This window comes from Emydura macquarii, unplaced genomic scaffold, assembly GCF_026122565.2.
Source record: "Emydura macquarii macquarii isolate MOO-44397 ecotype Brisbane River unplaced genomic scaffold, CSIRO-AGI_Emac_v2 contig_2865, whole genome shotgun sequence".
Taxonomy (NCBI): Eukaryota; Metazoa; Chordata; order Testudines; family Chelidae; genus Emydura; species Emydura macquarii.
In genome coordinates this window covers 88,100-105,152 of record NW_027133002.1, presented here as the reverse complement: position 1 = coordinate 105,152, position 17,053 = coordinate 88,100, and the positions used below count along the sequence as shown (strand labels likewise).

Sequence of the window (17,053 nt, the reverse complement as noted above, 5' to 3'; positions counted from 1 at the left end):
GCCCCTCCCCTGCTCAGCCATCCCCCTCACCTTGCATCCCTGGACTAGTAGTGATTTAGGAAGAGGAGGTGAGCGTAGAAAAGAACGTGCCACAATCTATACATCATACGTTCATGCCCTTGGTCTCACACTGTCAGCCACGTAGCTTTGGTGCCTGCGAACGTGTTTTGCTGCTTTTAAAAGTCGAATACTGTAACAATGTGGCCAAGACTTGTAAAAAAGAGGGCCCTAAAATTAAACTGCTGAGTCCTCCTGTTGTCACCCAGTGACCTGGTTTTCAAAAGGGCTGAGCCCCCCGCGGCTCTCGCCGGCGTCAGGGGCCGGGGTTTTCAGACGCATCTAAGTGACGTGGGAGCACAAGTGCTGTGAAGGCCAATGGAATGTGTGATTCAAGTCACTGGTGTTAAATCTCAGCCAGTGACTCCAACAGGAGCTACTGCGTGTCCAGCCTTTCTGGAAACCAGGCCACCAGTTTGCTTCCGACAGAAGGGCTGCGCCGTTAACCTGTAGGCACCAGTGTTTGGAAGTCTTGGCCTGTGTTGGCTTTAAGTGGCTGGTTCAGGAGCTACAGATGGGCCAGAGGGTAACGCCTAACTCCTCCTCTTCCCCTGCCCTCTTCCTGCTTCCTTCTCCCTCGTCTCTTCTCTTGTCTCTTGCCTCCACCCACTGCAAAGTACCGAGATTACAAGATTTAGGGTCGTATGGTTGCAGATCTTTCCACCCCATCCCTGTCTCTGAAGACGGGAGTGGTGGGTCTGTAGGCCTTGGAGCCCACACCAAAGGCTGGACCCTGCTACTCTCACATGCTTCTCTCCCCCTGTGGGAGGAAGTTCCAGGTGAAGCCCTAGCGGTTTAGCTGAACCGGAGCATTTGCCACTTGACCCTGCTGTCTCATGAAGCAGGACGCCATTAGTCTGGCAGAGAGAGTTTTCTAGAACAAGCAGGTATCAGGAAGGACCGTGGGGTAACGGTTGAGCCTGATGGCTGCAGCAGTACCGGTTAGACCCATTGCACCCCTGAGGGTGTAGAGGGTAACTCGTGGCTTTCCAGCCCTCCCCGCCTTCTCTCTCCACTCTCCATTCTGGAAAGACCAAAGGTGCGTTGAGGATGAGGCTCATCCTTGGCCAGTGCCTTCCGAACTCAAGAATTGGCAAGAGGCTGGTGGCACTATGCAGTGTAGCTTGCAGAGAGCACCCAGGGCCAGCTGTGCGTCAGGAGCATTCATCCAGGCATGGGAAAGCCTCACCTCTAACTGTGACGTTTGCACTGGCTGCCCCACGGGTGTGGGGGCTGGGAGCCAGGCTAACGCTGTCTGTCTCAGAACTGTGATCAGTCCGCAAACTGAAACCCGAGGGGCGACCCTGTGCACATGCGCACACATGCAGGTTGAGATAACACAGTGAACCCTGCTCTGTTCAAATGAGACCTAATGCCTAGAGCCCTGCAAACCTGCCGCAGATGCAGTGATACCAGCTTAGCGTGGGGAGCAGGTCGAGATGCATAACACGGACTGTTCAATCCTGCTGGTTTCTCTACGTTCATGACAATCCCCATACGGACCCTGGACATCAGAAAAGCAGACTTTGACTCCCTCAGGGAGCTGATGGGCAGGATCCCCTCGGAGGCTAATATGAGGGGTAGGGATTCCAAGAAAGCTGGCAGTATTTTTAAAGAAATCTTATTGAGGGTGCAGGAACAAACCATCCCGATGTGCAGAAAGAATAGCAAACGTGGCAGGCGCCCAGCTCGGCTTAACAGAGAAATAGTTGGTGAGCTTAAATAGAAAAAGGAAGTTTACAAGAAGAGAAGCTTGGACAGATGACTAGGGACGAGTATAAAAATATTGCTCGAACATGGAGGGATGAAATGCAGAAAAGGAGCTGAGGGTAACAGTGGATAAGAAGCTGGATATGAGTCAGCAGTGTGCCCTGGTTGCCAAGAAGGCTAATAGCATATTGGGCTGCATTAGTAGGAGTATTGCCAGCAGACAGAGGGAAGTGATTATTCCCCTCTATTCGGCATTGGTGAGGCCGCATTTGGAGTATTGTGTCCAGTTTTGGGCCCCCCACTACAAAAAGGATGTGGAGAAATTGGAGAGAGTCCAGCGGAGGGCAGCAAAGATGATGAGGGGGCTGGAGCACAAGACGTATGAGGAGAGGCTGAGGGAACTGGGCTTGTTTAGTCTGCAGAAGAGAAGAGTGAGGGGGGGATTTGATAGCAGCCTTTAACTACCTGAAAGGGGGTTCCAGGGAGGATGGAGCTAGGCTGTTATCAGTGGTGGCAGGTGACAGAATAAGGAGCAATGGTCTCAAGTTGCAGTTGGGGAGGTCTAGGTTGGATATTAGGAAAATGTTTTTCACTAGGCAGGTGGTGAAGCACTGGAATGGGTTACCTAGGGAGGTGGTGGAATCTCCATCCTTAGAGGTTTTTAAGGCCCAGCTTGACAAAGCCCTGGCTGGGATGGTTTAGTTGCGTTGATCCTGATTTGAGCAGGGGGTTGGACTAGACACCTCCTGAGGTCCCTTCCAACTCTAATCTTCTCTGGTTCTATGAATAGGGGGTTGGAGGGTAATCCATAGCAGTCGTAATAGTAAAGTTTTAAAATCAAGTGCTGTGACCAGAGAGGGGCGTCCCGCCCATTCAAGGCCCGTTGGCGGCCTGAGGCCCCTGACGGAGCCCACGCGGCCGAAGAAGATGTCTGACGCTGCACTGTTTGTACAGCCATCGCTGATTGTTATTGTGTCCCTGGGAAGAGCTGTCTGGTGTTACGCTGAACTCTTGCGTGTGTCTTTGAATCCAGGAAGTCCTGGGCTGAGAGCTGTAATCAGGCCCTGGGTTCCTCTGTGCTGCCCCCACGTCCAGGGTGCTGTATTATCTGGGAGACGAGAGCTTCTCCCTGGCCTCACGCCTCATCCACACCAGGCATTTGCCCTGATTGCAGGCCCAAGTGTGCCCCCCTCGCACAGGCAGACGAAGCCACCATCTGCAGCCAGTGAGCCTGTCCTGGTTCCCGCTAGCTGCAAATGGTAGCTGTGGCCTCTCTGCCCCATGTGCCAAGCAGTTTGCATGAGCGGGGGAAGTCCCCCCCCCCCCCGGGGCTGGGCCTGCCAGCAGCAGCCCTGGAGTGTCAGAGCAGCGTCAGAGCAGGAACGGGAGGGTGCGCGGGGGTCGGTCTGGCTGGCGGAGAGCAGCAGGACCGATTTGCTTCTCACTAATCCGAGGTGTGTTGCAAGTTGCTCCCTGCAGAAGAACGCATGGCAGGTTCCCTGTGCGAGCGGCTGGCTGGGCTGGGCTGGGCTGGGCCGGGCCGTTGGTGTGTGCCTGCGTGCGAGGCTCCTCCGGGCACGGGCTCTGCACTGACCGTCTCCATCTCCTCCCACCCACAGAGATCTACCTCGCGCCGACTCTGACTCCTCCATGCTCTACATGAGTGACCATCAGCGCATCCCCGGCTCTGCTGCCAAGCTCCTGGCCGCCAGGACCCCGCTGCTGACCAGGGCCGCAGAGGAGGCTGCTTTGGGCCACCCTGCCATCTGCTCCCCGACCTCCAACGGGGGCAGCAAGCACGTGGAGGCCGCCTCGCTGGGGGCTTTGCCCGACAGCCCCGCGGCGGCGAAGAAGGTGCTGCTGCTGAACCACGGCATGCAGAAGTCGTCCAGCCTTGGCGAGATCAGCCAGCCGACGGGGGGCAGGCAGAGCCACTCGGATTCCTCCCGCTCACACAGCCCCAGCTCCACCGAGCCCGAGACGCCCTCCCCCGTCTCCGACTCCAGGCCCGGCAACGCCAAGAACACCCGCATCCCGCAGCTGGCTGCCAAGAAGAGCCCCGGGGAAGACGACAGCGGCTCCACGGGCGAGGAGACTGACTCCAGCCAGGCCAAGAAGAAGTTCCCCCTCAAGATCTTCAAAAAGCCCAAGAAGTAGGAGGAGGAGGAGGAAAGCCAGCCACCAGCCCGATCCGCTGGGCATGGGGGGCAGGGCGGGGAGGGGCTCGAAGCCCAGGGCCACATGGGTGGGGTGCTTGCGACCGCCCACCCCCTCTTCTCTGCCCCTGGAAACCCTCTGCCGCCCAAGCCAGTTGCAAAAAATGCGCAGGGGGCGGAGCTATTTAAACTTATTTATTTCCTGACTTCTAAAGCCAGCTGCCCCTTCTCCCTCCCCCCGGTTCAGCAGCCCCCTGCTTTGCTGTGCATGGCTTCGAATGACTTCGGAGCACTCCTGCCTCGGCTCGGCTCGGCCCCGCGGCAGCCAGGGTTTGCTTGACGTGCTTTCGTTTCCCCCCTTCTGGCTTGTTTGGAGTCCTGCACGCGCGGCTCCTGCTCCGCTTGAGAACCACAGCGGCAGCCCGCAGCTTGCATCCGTGCTCTCTCGCCTGGCCTGGGCTAGGGCCCCGCCCTGGCTACGCGTGGTTGAATCCCTTGCGATCTCTTGGGGTTAGCTGCCCCCTCGGCGTCATCGCAGCTCGCTCTGGTTGCACTTTCGGCCCGGGCAGGGTGGGGCGCTGGGTGGCTGACGCCCCATGGCCGTGGTGACTGGGGAGAGATGATGGGGACTGATGTTTTTGGCAGGGAAGCAGGAGCAGGCAAGGGCCAGCGTAGCCGGCTCTGTGGAGAGCCAGGGCCCGGCCAGTATTTCTGCATTCAGGAACCCTGGCCAAGTCTATTCTCGGCCCAGTGTTTGTTTCTTTAGCCGGCTTGGGGGCTGGCTGCCGTCGGCTGTGTTTGTTTTTGAAGTGGGGCCTGCTCGGAGAGGATCCCCTGGCAGGCCCTGCCCCGCCTGGTCTCTCTCAGCCTTCCCAGCCCCTGCCGTGTGAGCTGGAGTTGGGCTTCCTGCGGGCAAAGGGAATGGTGTGATGAGCGGGCAGCTGAGCAGAGCCTGCGGGCGCTCTGAGCTCCCGAGCAGCTTCCCACCAGGCTGAAGGGCCACGAGCCATTTGGTGACACGCAGGCCACCTTGGACTCTGTGAGCTGCCTGGTCTGAGTCAGGCAGGGTTAGGTCCAAAGGCCAGTGGTTGGAGTAGGGCAGGGAGCAGGGCCATTCCCCTGGGCTTGGACCCAGCGGAGACGGGGCTGGATGAGAATCCCTACCAGGAGGCCGTCGGGGTCTGGATGCCGGCTGGTTTGCGTGGGCCCGGGGGAGCTGAAACATGGCTCAGGGAAGGGTCGGCTTTGCTGTGTGCCAGGCCGTCTCCAGGTCCGGCAGCCAGCTTAGCGCACGGGCCCAGGAGAGACTCCGTGTTGCTGCCCACGCGTCTCTGCCGTGCTGGCTGGGGAGGCGTGTGCAGCCCCAGCTGAAGTGAAATGGCGGCTTGGGGTAGGCTCTCAGCTCCGCGGTTTCTGAGCAGGGAGCCCTGGGGAGTGAGGCTTCTGACTTTCCAGGTCAGCTTCCGGCAGGGGGCAGAGCAAACGTCCGCCCCTCAGAGCTAGGCTGCTGCGGTGGGAGGACGGGGCAGCAAAAGAGGGGCCAGGGCCTGGCTCTCGGTCAAGGGACCCCAGGTGCAGCAGGGGCTGGGCTGCCTGCGCCTCCCCAGAGCTGAGCGGGACGAAGGCCCGGGCCCCTCGGTGCTTTCAGAAACCTTTCCTGCTTCGCAGCTGCTCACGCCGAGGGGGGTTGGCACCGGCCCCCTCTGCTCTCGCCAGGGATTTTGGCTTTGCAGCACGTGTGTCCCTGTTCAGACGAGCAACGTCTGAGAGCTGCCCTGTCACTGCCCCCCACCCTCCCCAGCTGGAGCAGTGTCAGTGACTCATTGACCCCGTGAATTGCTACCTCCACGCAGCCCGTGCATTGCCCCCCGCCTCCAGCCCAAGCTGCCGGCTCGGCTCGCTCTGTGCTTGCAGGAGGCTGACTGGGGCAGTCACCGAGCAGCCGTGCTCTGCGTCCTGGGCCTGGGGGAGCAGGGCCGGCTGCAAGGATCCCTGGGGAGGGAGGTGCTTGTAGCGGGCGTACCGCGGGGGTGGCTGGCGGATTCCCGGGGAGGGCCGAGGCGGTTTGCTCAGTCTCGAGAGCCCGTAGCTGGACGATCACGTTGCTGCATTGAGAAAAGTGAAAACTCTGAACTTGCTGAAGTGCCTGCGTTTCCTCCCTCCCCGGCCCGGTGCCTGACCCGGGCAGCCAGCCCCACAGCTGCCCACCTCCTGCGAGGGAGCGCTGGGTCGCGTGGTCCGAGCTGCGCTGGGAGTGACGCCAGCGGCTGGCCCGTGCCAGGTGCGGGTTGGTCCCGATCCATTCAGCTCTGCTTGCCCCGGCGCGCTTTCAGCCCAGCTCCGCTGCCTTCGGACGGGCCGAGAGCCGGGGGCAGCCTCGGGGCCCGTTTGCTAACCGGGCCTGGGTTCTTACGGGCCGACAGCCCAGCCCACGCCGGCCTGGGGGCCGCGCAGCTTCCTCCCTGCGCGGGGCCGGGGCTGTGGGCCGGGACGCCCTGGCTGGGCCTGGAGCCCTGCGGCTTTGCTTTCTGGAGAAGGTGGCGGAGTTTCTAACGCAGCGACTGTGCCGCGTCTGCCACGGCTGGTTTGTTTTGTCATTTCATAAACTCTTTTCGATCCAATAAAGCATGTCGGCGATTTTGAGCGAGGGTCGCTGCGGGTCTCTCCTTGGCCGGCAGCGAGGAACGGGGGAGCCCAGACCCCTGCCCTGCGCCGGGCAGCGGAGGCGCAGCGTCTCAGCGGCTCTTCTGGCCTGCCAGGCACGCCCAGATCTCCACTTCCCCCGGGCGTGGGGCTGCGCTGCCTGGGGGAAGGAGCTGGGTTGTGTCCTGGCTGATCACTGCGGCCCTTCACCCGGCTGGCCCCCCTGCGGTACCACGGCGGCGGGGTCAGGGCTGTGACAGCTGCTCGGGCAGGGAGCGTTCATGGAAGCTGCTCGCAGGGCCCCAGCTGCCAGTCCACAGAGGCTGGCGGGGTCACCCTTGGGCTGAAAGGTGAGGGCTGGAGCACAGGCAATAGGCAGGGGCCCGAGGGCAGCTGTAGGCTCTGGGGTGCTCTCTAGCACCCACCCCAGGACTCCCAGGGGTCTGACTCACAGCAGAACCGGGCCAGGCCCGTCAAGCTAACAGGCCCCCAGGGCAATGATCAACCATCCCCTAGCAGCTGGGCCAGCCCGGAGCACTCACCCGTCCCTGCGCGTCCTGCTCCCAGGGCAGCTCATGACCTCCCCTGCCCGGCTGGCTGCAGGTTTGGAGTCAGGGTGGGGTGGGGTTTGTTGGCAGGACGGAGGAGAGCAGAGGGAAGGGCAGGGGGGTGCTGCAGCCAGCCAGTCAGCACAGGGGCGCCAGGCCCAGCCCGAGCCCTCCCCCGTGCTGGCCCCTCGCTCCTGCACAAAGTGCTGTGGATGCTTCGGGTCAGGTGTGCTGCCTGGTGCATCCCGGGGGCGGCTTCCCACCGGCACGTTTCCCTGGGCTCAGCTCTCGGCTCAGGGGAGGGCGATGCTGCCTGGGCCCGTTGCCCCCGGCCTACTGGCCACCCCCACCCTCTGGGGCTGCTGCCAGCAGCACTTCGCTCTGCCCCACTCAGCTCACCGGCAGGGTCTCCCTGGGCGGTGCTCCCTCGCCCTGGAGCCCAAGTTTGAGAGTTAAAGGTAGCCCTGCCCATGCAGCATCCCCAGGTTTGGTAAAGCCCTTCGCACCGCACAGGATCCATCCTCAACGGTCGCCCCACTCGCTACCCGCACGGGAGCAGACGGGAGGAGTCCTGGGGAAACGCTTCTCACTGAGCAGAGGCGGCTAACGGGGCGGGAGGGAAAAGCTCTGTCCTGCGCAGGGAGACACGGCAGCATGAAGAGCCCTGGGCTGCGCAGAGCAAGACCCACGGAGCAGCAGGCGAGAGCCAGACAGCCCCTCTCGAGGTGGAAATACAGCGTCCTGTCAGCCCTTGTGGGGGGGCCCCAGCTGAGCCCGGCTGTGTGCACGGTGCGGCTTTCGCCAGACCCACGGGAGACTCAGGCCAGGCATAAGTGGGTGAAATTCTCCAGCCTGGGGCTGCAGGTGCTCCAAGGAGCTGAGCTAAGGGTCACCTCTGGAGCCAGCAGAGCACTTGCCATGCGTGCCCTGCACCTACCACACACAACACACACAGCTAGGACACTGCCAGCCCGGCCCAGCTCCCACCTTCCCTGCCTGGCCCAGGTTCTGCGCTGCAGGGCCTCTCACTTGTCCCGGCGAAGGCTGGGCCTGGTGTGCTGGGAACAGGTCTGGCTCTGCTCCGTACGGGGCTGGGCCGGCCCGGCCCTGGGATAAGGGAGTGGGCCGGGGGCTGCTTCCCCGGTAGAAGAGGGCTCGGAGCCGCGGCAGCCAGGGCCCAGCATGCGGCTGCTCTGCCCAGCTGGGCCGGGGCACGGAAGCTCTGAGCCACCCCCGGCCTCAGAGCCGGAGCGGGGAGGCTGCCCACCCAGGAACACAACTGACCCCCCAGCTGCCCACAGCTGGCGCTGGGCCTGGCCCCGCTTCCAGCCAATCCTCCCGGGAGCAGAGCTAGCTGGGCAGCTCCTGCAGCTCAGCCTGGGCCGGGCCAGCCCCCCAGGACTGCCTCGGGCCACGCAGCTTCCCCTGCAGGAACCAGCCGCTGTAGGTGTCACACACATTCAACCCAGCCCCAGCTGCTCCTCCCTCCCCACCACGGCTCGCCTGGCCCAGGCTACGGCAGAGCCCCCTGTGCCAGGAGCTGTCCTCAGCCCCAAAACCCCCCCAGGTGGTGCCTGGCGAGAGCCTCCGGGACGTGTCCAGTCCCGTGACAGGCGGTCATTCGCTAACGCGCACAGGGCAGGGCCCGGGTCAGCCTGGCCACACCCAGCTCCTGGGCGCCCGGGGCCGGCTCTTTGCTCCCCCCATGGGCTGAGTTGTCACTGGGGGTAGCCCAGGGCGCCCGCTTCCCCCCCGAGAGCAGTGCGCAGCCAGGGTGCGCCCAGCACGTCCCCGCCCCCTGCAGGGAGGATCGATTCATGCAGCTGGGCCCAGCAAGGCACTGCTGACCCCGGCCCCCATTGCACGGGCGGGCACAACCCCCCTCTTCCCCCCCTGCAGGGACCCGGCCTGGCAGCGCCCTGCGTGGACGAGGCTATCAGCACGTGGTGTCTGTCAGCGGCAGAGAAATCCTCTCGGCCTGGCCCCCACCCCAAAGCAGCCCCTTAGCACGGACCGATCCCACGGACCGATCCCTGTCCCCCCCACGCCAAGGAGGCTGATTGAGAAATCAGTTCTCCTCTGCCCGCCCCCCACCAACCTCAGGTTGGGTCCCACGTTACTTTCCCACTGTCTGCAGGCCCCACTGCTCTCACCTGGGCCACGGGGCCTTGCCCCCCACCCCAAGGGCCAGAGTGGCTGGGGCCGTGTCGGCTTCCCCCTGCTGCCCTCCTAGGAGGCTGGACCCAGGGGATGCCGCTGCAGCTGCCCTCTCCGCTGAGATGCCAGCAGAGGCAGCCGAGAGCCACGGAGGGGCCAGCCCTGGGACCATGTGGGGTCCATGGTAGGAAGCCCTGCACTGGCCTGGCTGCTGCCCAGAGCCCCACATCCGTTCCCTGGCCTGGCACCAGGATGCGGAAACACACCCCAGCCTCGGCGTGGGCGGCCAGGGCAGCTGCAGGTGGGACGGGAGGCACCTCCCACCCTATTTATCCCCATGCTGCTCACCAGCACCTCCTGCTGGTGAGACATGGGAACTGGGCTCAGGCTGCTCCCCTCCCCTCCTCCGGGGACAGGGAGCCTGGACTCTGGCTCACAGGACGCCAGCACTGCTGGGCCCCAGCTGGGACGCTCTTCAGTGGTTAAAGGGGGGCGAGCTGCCCGGGGACTGGAGCTCAGGGGACTGGCTCGGCTGGCGCAGAACCAGGGCGTCTCAGCTGGTGGCTGGCCAAGCCAGCCCTCTACACCGAGGCTCGCATGGGCAGTGGGGGGTCCAGGCATAGGAGCAGCCGTGGGGCAGCACGTCTGGGCGGCAGGGCTCAGCTGGGCGAAGAGCGTACGTGCAGCCGGCTGCGCCGTGGGCGGCTGAATCCACACCTGTGCTCTGCCACTGATTCTCTTTATAACACTTTCCATGCAGAGCTCCAAGAAGCTCCCGGGACCGGCCCTCTCTTGGACCGCGCCAGTTGGAAGGGCTGGCCACGGTCCCGGGCAGAGTCCTGGGGTCCCCTCCCCGCCCAGGTCCCCCCAGAGGGCACCACTGGGGCTGGAGAGCAACAGTTTCAGCCAAGATCATCTCTTGCGGGCGTGGTGCCAGCTGCAGCCTCCAGGAGCCGCCCGGGAGCCCCGCCCAGCGTCCTCCATGTCTGAGGCTGGCAGCAGGGAAGCCAAGAGCAGCTACCAGGCCTGGAGAGGGCAGCCACCGGCAGAGCCCCCCCCCCGCGGCTGAGCCAGGCCCAGAGCCCGTCTGCGGCTCAGGCCTCGCTGCTCCCCTGGGGCGGGCTGGCGAAGTCGTTGTCCGCCAGGTCGATGGTGTAGGGCACGTCGATGACCTCGTCGCGGGCGGTCGCCGTGCGCCAGGAGTTCAGGGGGTGGATGGCTTTCCGGAACCGCTGCAAGGAGGGCGGGGTGAGCGAGGCGCCAGGACCAGCCCGTGGCGGGAGCGAGGCCTGGAGCCTGTGCCCGACTGCCGCAGGGACAGGACCCGAGACAACGAGCCCTGCCCAGAAAGGACAGACAAGGGCCCAGCAGAGACCCCAGCCCAAGGGCTCCGGAGGGGGGGGAGAGAGACAGCAGGCACCCAGCTCCCAGCCTCAGCCCAGTTCCCAGCATGCCTCAGTCTGCAGGGTGACCCCCCCCCCCGTGGATTGGTGCCACCTCTTCCTCCCAGGCCTCATGGCCGGGCGCTCCCAGCCACGCCCTGCCCAGCCCTGGGGGGAGCCGGGGTGCCCGGGAGTCCCTCAGGCGCTGGGAGGACGGCCCCGCACTCACGTCAGTCAGCGTCCCCGACTCCCGCAGGATGGCCACGAGCGCCCAGAGGGGGATCTGGATGCAGGTCAGCGCGCCCATGCAGACGCCCAGGGCTTTGCCCCAGCGCGGGTAGGTGTAGGCGCCGTAGTGCAGGGACGTGTTGTACATCTCCAGGAAGATGTAGAAGAGGATGAACTGGAAGGGCAGATCCGAGCAGCCCAGTCAGACACCCGCAGCCCCCAGAGTGAGTGGGGCTGGGGCGGCCCTTCCCCTGCTGCCTGGGAGGAGGAATGAGACCACCCGGAGCCAGCTCTGGCAGCACGGGGATGGGGGTCATGAGGGCTTCCCTAGCGGGACGTGTCTGACAGGTTTTACACCGTGAACCCCCCCAGACAGCTGCTGGCACAGACCCAGCCACGGGAGCCCCCTGGAGTGGGCAGCAAGTGAGCCAATGTGGGCACGGAGGGCAAAGAGACCGAGGCCCAACGGGGGGGGAGGAGGGGTTCTTTCGTTGCTAACCCCAGGGCGGGATGGGAATGGGCTGAAGGCAGGGAACGGCCCCACTAACCAGGCTCCTGAGCTCCAGAACCCCCTGGCCCATGTGCTGAGCCGCATCGGCGTTTGGGCCGTGCAGGCTGCGGCCACAAGAGGGCGTCGCGTGCCAGGCGGGTGGTACAGGGCCGGCATGCCCCCCGTCGGGCTGCCGGGTCAGCAAGCGCCGTGAACAGCCCAGCCCCGCAGGTCCCGCGAAGCCCCGTTAGCCCGGGCCGGGCGATACACGCAGGCTTTGCTCTTGCATCATGCAGCTGCCGCTGGTGTGGGGCCCGGGCGCCTCTTGGGCTGGCACCTACCAGTAGCAAGCAGGGCGTGATGAACACCCAGCACGCCTTGAAGTAGAGCACCAGCTGGCTGCACCACGGCGGGCACCGGCAGATCATGTCGACGATGTCTTGGCAGAACTGGTTCACTCCTGGGACGGGGACGAAGGGGAGCTGAACATGACAGTCTCCTGGGCCATGGTCAGCCTCTGCACCAGGCCTGGGGTGGCCCCACCACTCAGCCCGACTGACAGCCCGAGCACTGCCTTGGAAGCCCACGGGTGAGCTCCCCGGCCATGCAGGGGCAGGCCCTGGGTGGCAGAGCTCCCAGCACCCCCAGAGGCTGCAGAAAGGGCTGCTGGTAACTCAGAAGGCGGTGCTCTGTCCAGGACAGAGCCCTCGGGTGGGAACGTACGGCCTTCCATGGTAGAGAGCAGCCAGGGACCAGGCCTCCCTCTAAGCACTGTACAGCACCAAGCACACTGATGGTGCTTCAAGAAGGTGGAGGGGTGTTGCTGTGTGTTGGGAAGCAGCTGCCCCGTTGCCCCCCAGAGGTGGCCGCATTTCAGTGGTGGGTGAAGAAGGGAGTTAGGTAAGCGCTGGGGACAGACTCACCGTAGAAGAAGGCAATGCCAATGCACATGAAGAGGGCGATGATGATGAGACCGAAGCTGGTGCTGTAGGCGTCGATGAGGGTGAACCAGTAAATGCCGCCCTGCAAGTGGCAGGGTGAGGGGGCGTTAACACCCAGCCGGGCACAGGAGTGGGCCCTAGCACTGCGCCTGCCGTGCCGGAGGAGCAGCCTAGCTTGGCAAAGCACCCTCCGCCCTCCCGTGCCCTGCCGCCCGCCTCACCCTGCCAACGGCTTGGCCCTCTGCGTGGCGCTTTCCTTCCTCAGCACGGCCGGCTGATCCATGGGCACGGCCCCGCCAGCTGCAGCTGCGGCAGGGAAGATGGGGAACACCCCCCAGGGCACTGCTGTGAATAACCCGCCCGGCGGGGAAGGCTCCCACCATGCTGGGGGCTACCGGTGAACTGTGGGGGGCAGGGGCAGGGCCGAGCTCTCCGCGAAGGGGCCCGGTGCGCCGTACCTCAGTGATGAGCAGCAGGCCCAGCAGGTAGAAGGCGAAGCACAGCGCCCCCAGGAAGGGGGTTTTCCGTCTCCAGTCGCGCAGGGCCGGGAACTCGTCTGTCATGGCCGTGGTGATGCCCTCCATGTTCCCGAACTGGGGGGGGCAGACGGGCATCAGGGCATCCTGGGCACTTGCCCACGGGTTACCGCCGGGCTCGGGACATGCCCCGGCACAGAGGGAGCGTCTCTACAGCCCAGTACAGGGGAGTGCCCCCCACGTCACGTGGGGCTGAGTCGGCTGAGCCCACGGGGGAGCTGGCAAGGTTCACTCCTGTCTGCCCACCCTACTTGGGGGTAAGGAACACCCCTTGCTCCAGCCCCACTCCAAGCAGAGCCCCCGCCCCTGCCCCACCCCCGAGGAGCATCCTGTCCCCTCCACAAAGGGCATGACGATCTGTCTTGGGGGAGGCTGCTGGTGCCGGCCCCCCAGGAGCCCAGCTCTGCCAGCGAACCACCCCCACTCCCCCAAGATTTGCAGGCACCGGGCGGGGGAAGCTGCTGACGGCCCACGTGGCTGAGCGGCAGGTGGAGCCGACGGGCGGCTGCAGAAGCTGCTCTATGCGGCGAGGGGCCAGCGCGCCCCAGATCCGCGACCAGGAGGGTGACGCCAGGCGTCGTCTGTCTCTGTGCTGCAGGGAGATGGGGGAGCCCGAGAGGCCAGAGGACCCCAGCGGTGAAGGGAGGGGGCGTGCGAGCAATGGCCCTGCCAGGGTTATACCCACCAGGGTGTCCACACCCAGCGTGAACAGCATCAGGAAGAACAGGACCGACCAGAAGGACGAGCCAGGCAGCAGAGCAAGGGCTTCTGGGTAGGCCACGAAGGCCAGCCCGGGACCTGGAGTGGGAGGAGAAGAAATGGAGAACATGGCTTTCCTCGGCAGCAGTGGCATGGCCCAGCTCAGCACAGCAGGACTCGCTCCTGGCCAGCGGGGTGGCGCCAGCACCTAAAGGGAATTTGAGCCGGGAACTGGGATGCTCTGCGCCGGGACAGATTCAAGAAGGGCTGGGTTGGGGGCTCCCCCTCCCCGTTAGACACTCCAGCGGGGCCCCGCCAAGTCACCCCGAGGGCGGATTGCAGCCTTCACAGGGGCGAGGCTGGATCGCCCAAGCCTCAAAGACTGTGTGTTAAGCCCAGCTTCCCGAAGCTCCTAAATCGAGGGCAAAGTGTCCGACAAGGCAGCTCCTGCCAGCCTGACCTGGAGACGGGTTTGCCGCAACCCCCCCCAACCTACACCCCCACCCCACATCATTGGGGTGAGCAAGGAATTCGGCTGGTGTGGGACAGGATGGGAGGCAGGAGCTGAGCGGGGATGGCTTCATCCAGGCAGGATGGGCAGCCAGCCCAGCCCCACCCAAGCCCGTACCTGAATCAGCCACCAGCCCGACCGGCACGCCCTTCCTCCAGGCCATGTGGCCCAGGATGGAGAAGATGGCGAAGCCAGCAAAGAAGCTGGTGCAGCAGTTCCCGATGGCGATGACCAGGGTGTCCCTGTGGGCAGGAGAAGAGGCGGGAGGGGATTATACGAGGTGTGCGCCCAGCATCGCTGGGACAGAGACCGTCGCGCCTTTGAGGTGTTCACACCTTATAGCCGAGACCCTTCCCTGCTAGAGGAGGTGGCAGAGAAACCGGATCCTGGCTCGCCCACCCCAGTGGGGTACCCGACTTTTGTAAGCCCGGACGCTGGTGGAGTCAGCAGGCTCCGCCGTGGCCCAGCTCGCAGGACCTGGCATGCAGGAGCAGCAGATCCCGCGTTTAGCTCTGGGACAAGAGCAGAGACCCAGGGGGCTCTGGCGTCATCAAGGACGCAAAGCCCTTTCTGCCCGCCCCCCGCTGCCTGACCTCCCCTGCAACACGTGCTGTGCAGGGTCCCTCGGGCCCGCTCGGCCCGGCCCGGCCCGGCAGCGAGCGCTCCCCGGCCCGGCCGCTCACCTGATCACATTGTTGTCGAACTTGTTGTAGGAGGCCATGGAGAGCAGCCCCCCGAAGCCAATGCCCAGCGAGTAGAAGATCTGCGAGGCGGCGTCGTTCCACACCTGGGGGGAGAGGAGCTGGTTGGGGGTGGGCTCCTCCCCCCACCCGGCTCCCCACCGACAGAGCGCGTGAAGGAGAGCAAAGCTCCTGCCCCGGCTCAGCCCCTCTCGCTGAACCCACCCGCTTCAAGGCAGCACGCGCGGATACACCCAGGGGGCATAGATCGGGGGTGGGGGACATCTGGGGTGCTCACGGGCGTGGGGGGTACCTGAGCGCTTTGCAGCCTGCTCCAGTCCGAGGAGAGGTAGAAGCGGATGCCGTCGATTGATCCCTCCAGCGTGGCTCCTCGGATGATCAGCACGAGGATGACCAGGTACGGGAACGTGGCTGTGAAATACACCACCTGCGCAGGCACACACCCGCTGCTCACACACCCCTCCGGCCCTGCACCGGGCCGACGGCACCACTGGCGCCTTACACATGCCCACCCCTGGCACCCTGCGCCCACCCACACCCAGCAGTGCTGATGTCAACACGAGGGAACCGAGGCCTGGGGCGGGGGGAGAGGATAAAACGGTGTCACTCTGGCAACACTGGGGCAGAGCCAACTGAAGGGCCAACACAATCGGGTGCAGCCTGGTGCCGCCTCCGGCCAGCCACGGAGCCTGGCTGGGGCTAGGAACGCCCGGCCCAGGGCGCCCCTCGGGTCCTGTAGATCTGCTCTGAGCCCTGTCGGGGCCAGAGCGTTCGCGACTGACGCCCTCCGTTCCTTGGGCCAGTCTGGGCACTCTGGGGCAAGGACCTACTTCCCAGTGCGCTGGGGCCTTTTTCTTTTGGGGGCTGAGGGGGAGGAGAAGAGCCCTTTGCCTGTAGCCTTATTTAGCTGTTTCACCCTCTAATAGAGGTGTAGCTCCCCCCCCCCCGGTTACATTCAGTGCCGGGGAGCCCAGAACCTCTCCCCAGCTCAGGCTGCGCCCAGCCTCGCAGAGCAGACAGGCTGGAGGGGAAGAGACGTCAGGATGTGCTGAACGGTGAAGGGGTTGGAGAGAAGTCCCACCCTCTCACCCCCTCTGCCCTCCTGGCCGACGCAGGGGACGCATGCAGGATAGCGTGCGAGCATGTGCCTAGCGAGGATTCACGAGACGGCCACGGCTGAAGACGGATTTGACTGCGCAAAGGCAGCGCTATCGAATGGTCAGAGCAAGAGCGACCCAGCTCTGGGCGACCCCCCGACCTCAATCCATGCCTCGGTTTCCCCCCCGTGAAACAGGGAGCAGACCCAGCTACCTCGGGGAGCAGGGGGTGTGACACTGAGTCACCAGCCTTTGTAAGAACGTGCCCATTGACCAAGCTTCTGGGGGCATTTACCTCTTTAAAGGACACATGCCCGGTGCCCAGAGAACCAGTGCCCAGGGCTCCCCGCCCTTCAGCTGCTTTGCAGAAGGCCTGCTTGCCGGGTTACCAGCTGCCGCGGGAACACGCTCTACCAGGCCCACGCTAGCACCCGGCCCTCCGCTCACCTTGCCCGAGCTGCGGATGCCCTTCAACATGCACAGGAAGATGATGATCCAGGCGACCAACAAACATATCGCGAGCGGCCACCTCACCGGGCCCGGATCGTCAAGGCCAGAGCTGCGCGTGACCCCCAGCACCTGCTGGCTGCACGGCACAAGCGCAGGTGAGAGACGCACGGAGCCATCCTGCACTGAAGGCAGGACACCGACGCTGCCGGCCCTCTCCCCAGGACCAGAGGACGGGGGGTTATGGAGAAGGTGTTAAATCCAGATTCCTTTGCCCTCTGCTGGCTTCACGCCTGCCTCCTACTTCGGCAACAGCTTCCCAGCCACACACCAGCCCCCTCCTGCCCATGACACAGGCCTACGCTGGCGGTGATGCCTGCCTTTGCCGGCCTCGGGTCTCAAGTGGCTTGGGGCAGGGACCTGGTCTCACGCTGGCAGCACAGAGACATGATGGTATCGCGGGGGATGTTTTCTCCCAAGCCCGGCGGAGAGGAGCTTATGGCTCCAACCGCCCCCCCCGCCCTGTGGTAAATCTGACCTGGCTGCTGCCAGGACAGGGGCTATTCTCTCATGCACTGTGCGCCCTGCACCGGCGAGTTCCACAGCTCCACACGGGGACTCCCTGGATGCAATTGTTTTTCCTGCCATGGAGCCCTGGACCCTTATCCCAGCACCTCGCTGCTGCCCTTATGGCACCCACTGAATGCAGGGCCCCGGTGCTAAGAGCGGAGCCGACAGAGGCAGTCACCG

The 17,053-nt window shown here is 64.4% G+C and overlaps 2 protein-coding genes across 8 annotated transcripts in view; one reads left to right on the top strand and one right to left on the bottom strand.

The window, feature by feature from the left end:
* Positions 1 to 6,841, top strand: part of STIM1 (stromal interaction molecule 1) — a 151,999-nt gene extending 145,158 nt beyond the window's left edge. For 5 of the 7 annotated variants that reach the window (XM_067568291.1, XM_067568290.1, XM_067568294.1 and 2 more), the window contains one exon: positions 3,387 to 6,841. In XM_067568291.1, the coding sequence (XP_067424392.1) occupies positions 3,387 to 3,924 (538 nt within the window). In that variant the 3' untranslated portion in view covers positions 3,925 to 6,841. The remainder of the gene's footprint in view (positions 1 to 3,386) is intronic. The other 2 variants (XM_067568297.1, XM_067568295.1) reach the window with 2 other exon arrangements.
* Positions 6,842 to 9,925: 3,084 nt separating this feature from the next.
* LOC137166523 (sodium-dependent proline transporter-like) overlaps positions 9,926 to 17,053 on the bottom strand; it is a 28,019-nt gene continuing 20,891 nt past the window's right edge. Inside the window, exons 7-16 of the mRNA XM_067568299.1 lie at positions 16,304 to 16,442; positions 15,052 to 15,186; positions 14,742 to 14,845; positions 14,176 to 14,300; positions 13,534 to 13,646; positions 12,771 to 12,905; positions 12,295 to 12,394; positions 11,713 to 11,831; positions 10,883 to 11,056; positions 9,926 to 10,503 (exon numbers count right to left, since the gene is read on the bottom strand). Coding sequence (XP_067424400.1) covers positions 10,366 to 10,503; positions 10,883 to 11,056; positions 11,713 to 11,831; positions 12,295 to 12,394; positions 12,771 to 12,905; positions 13,534 to 13,646; positions 14,176 to 14,300; positions 14,742 to 14,845; positions 15,052 to 15,186; positions 16,304 to 16,442 — 1,282 coding nt within the window. The 3' untranslated portion in view covers positions 9,926 to 10,365. The remainder of the gene's footprint in view (positions 10,504 to 10,882; positions 11,057 to 11,712; positions 11,832 to 12,294; positions 12,395 to 12,770; positions 12,906 to 13,533; positions 13,647 to 14,175; positions 14,301 to 14,741; positions 14,846 to 15,051; positions 15,187 to 16,303; positions 16,443 to 17,053) is intronic.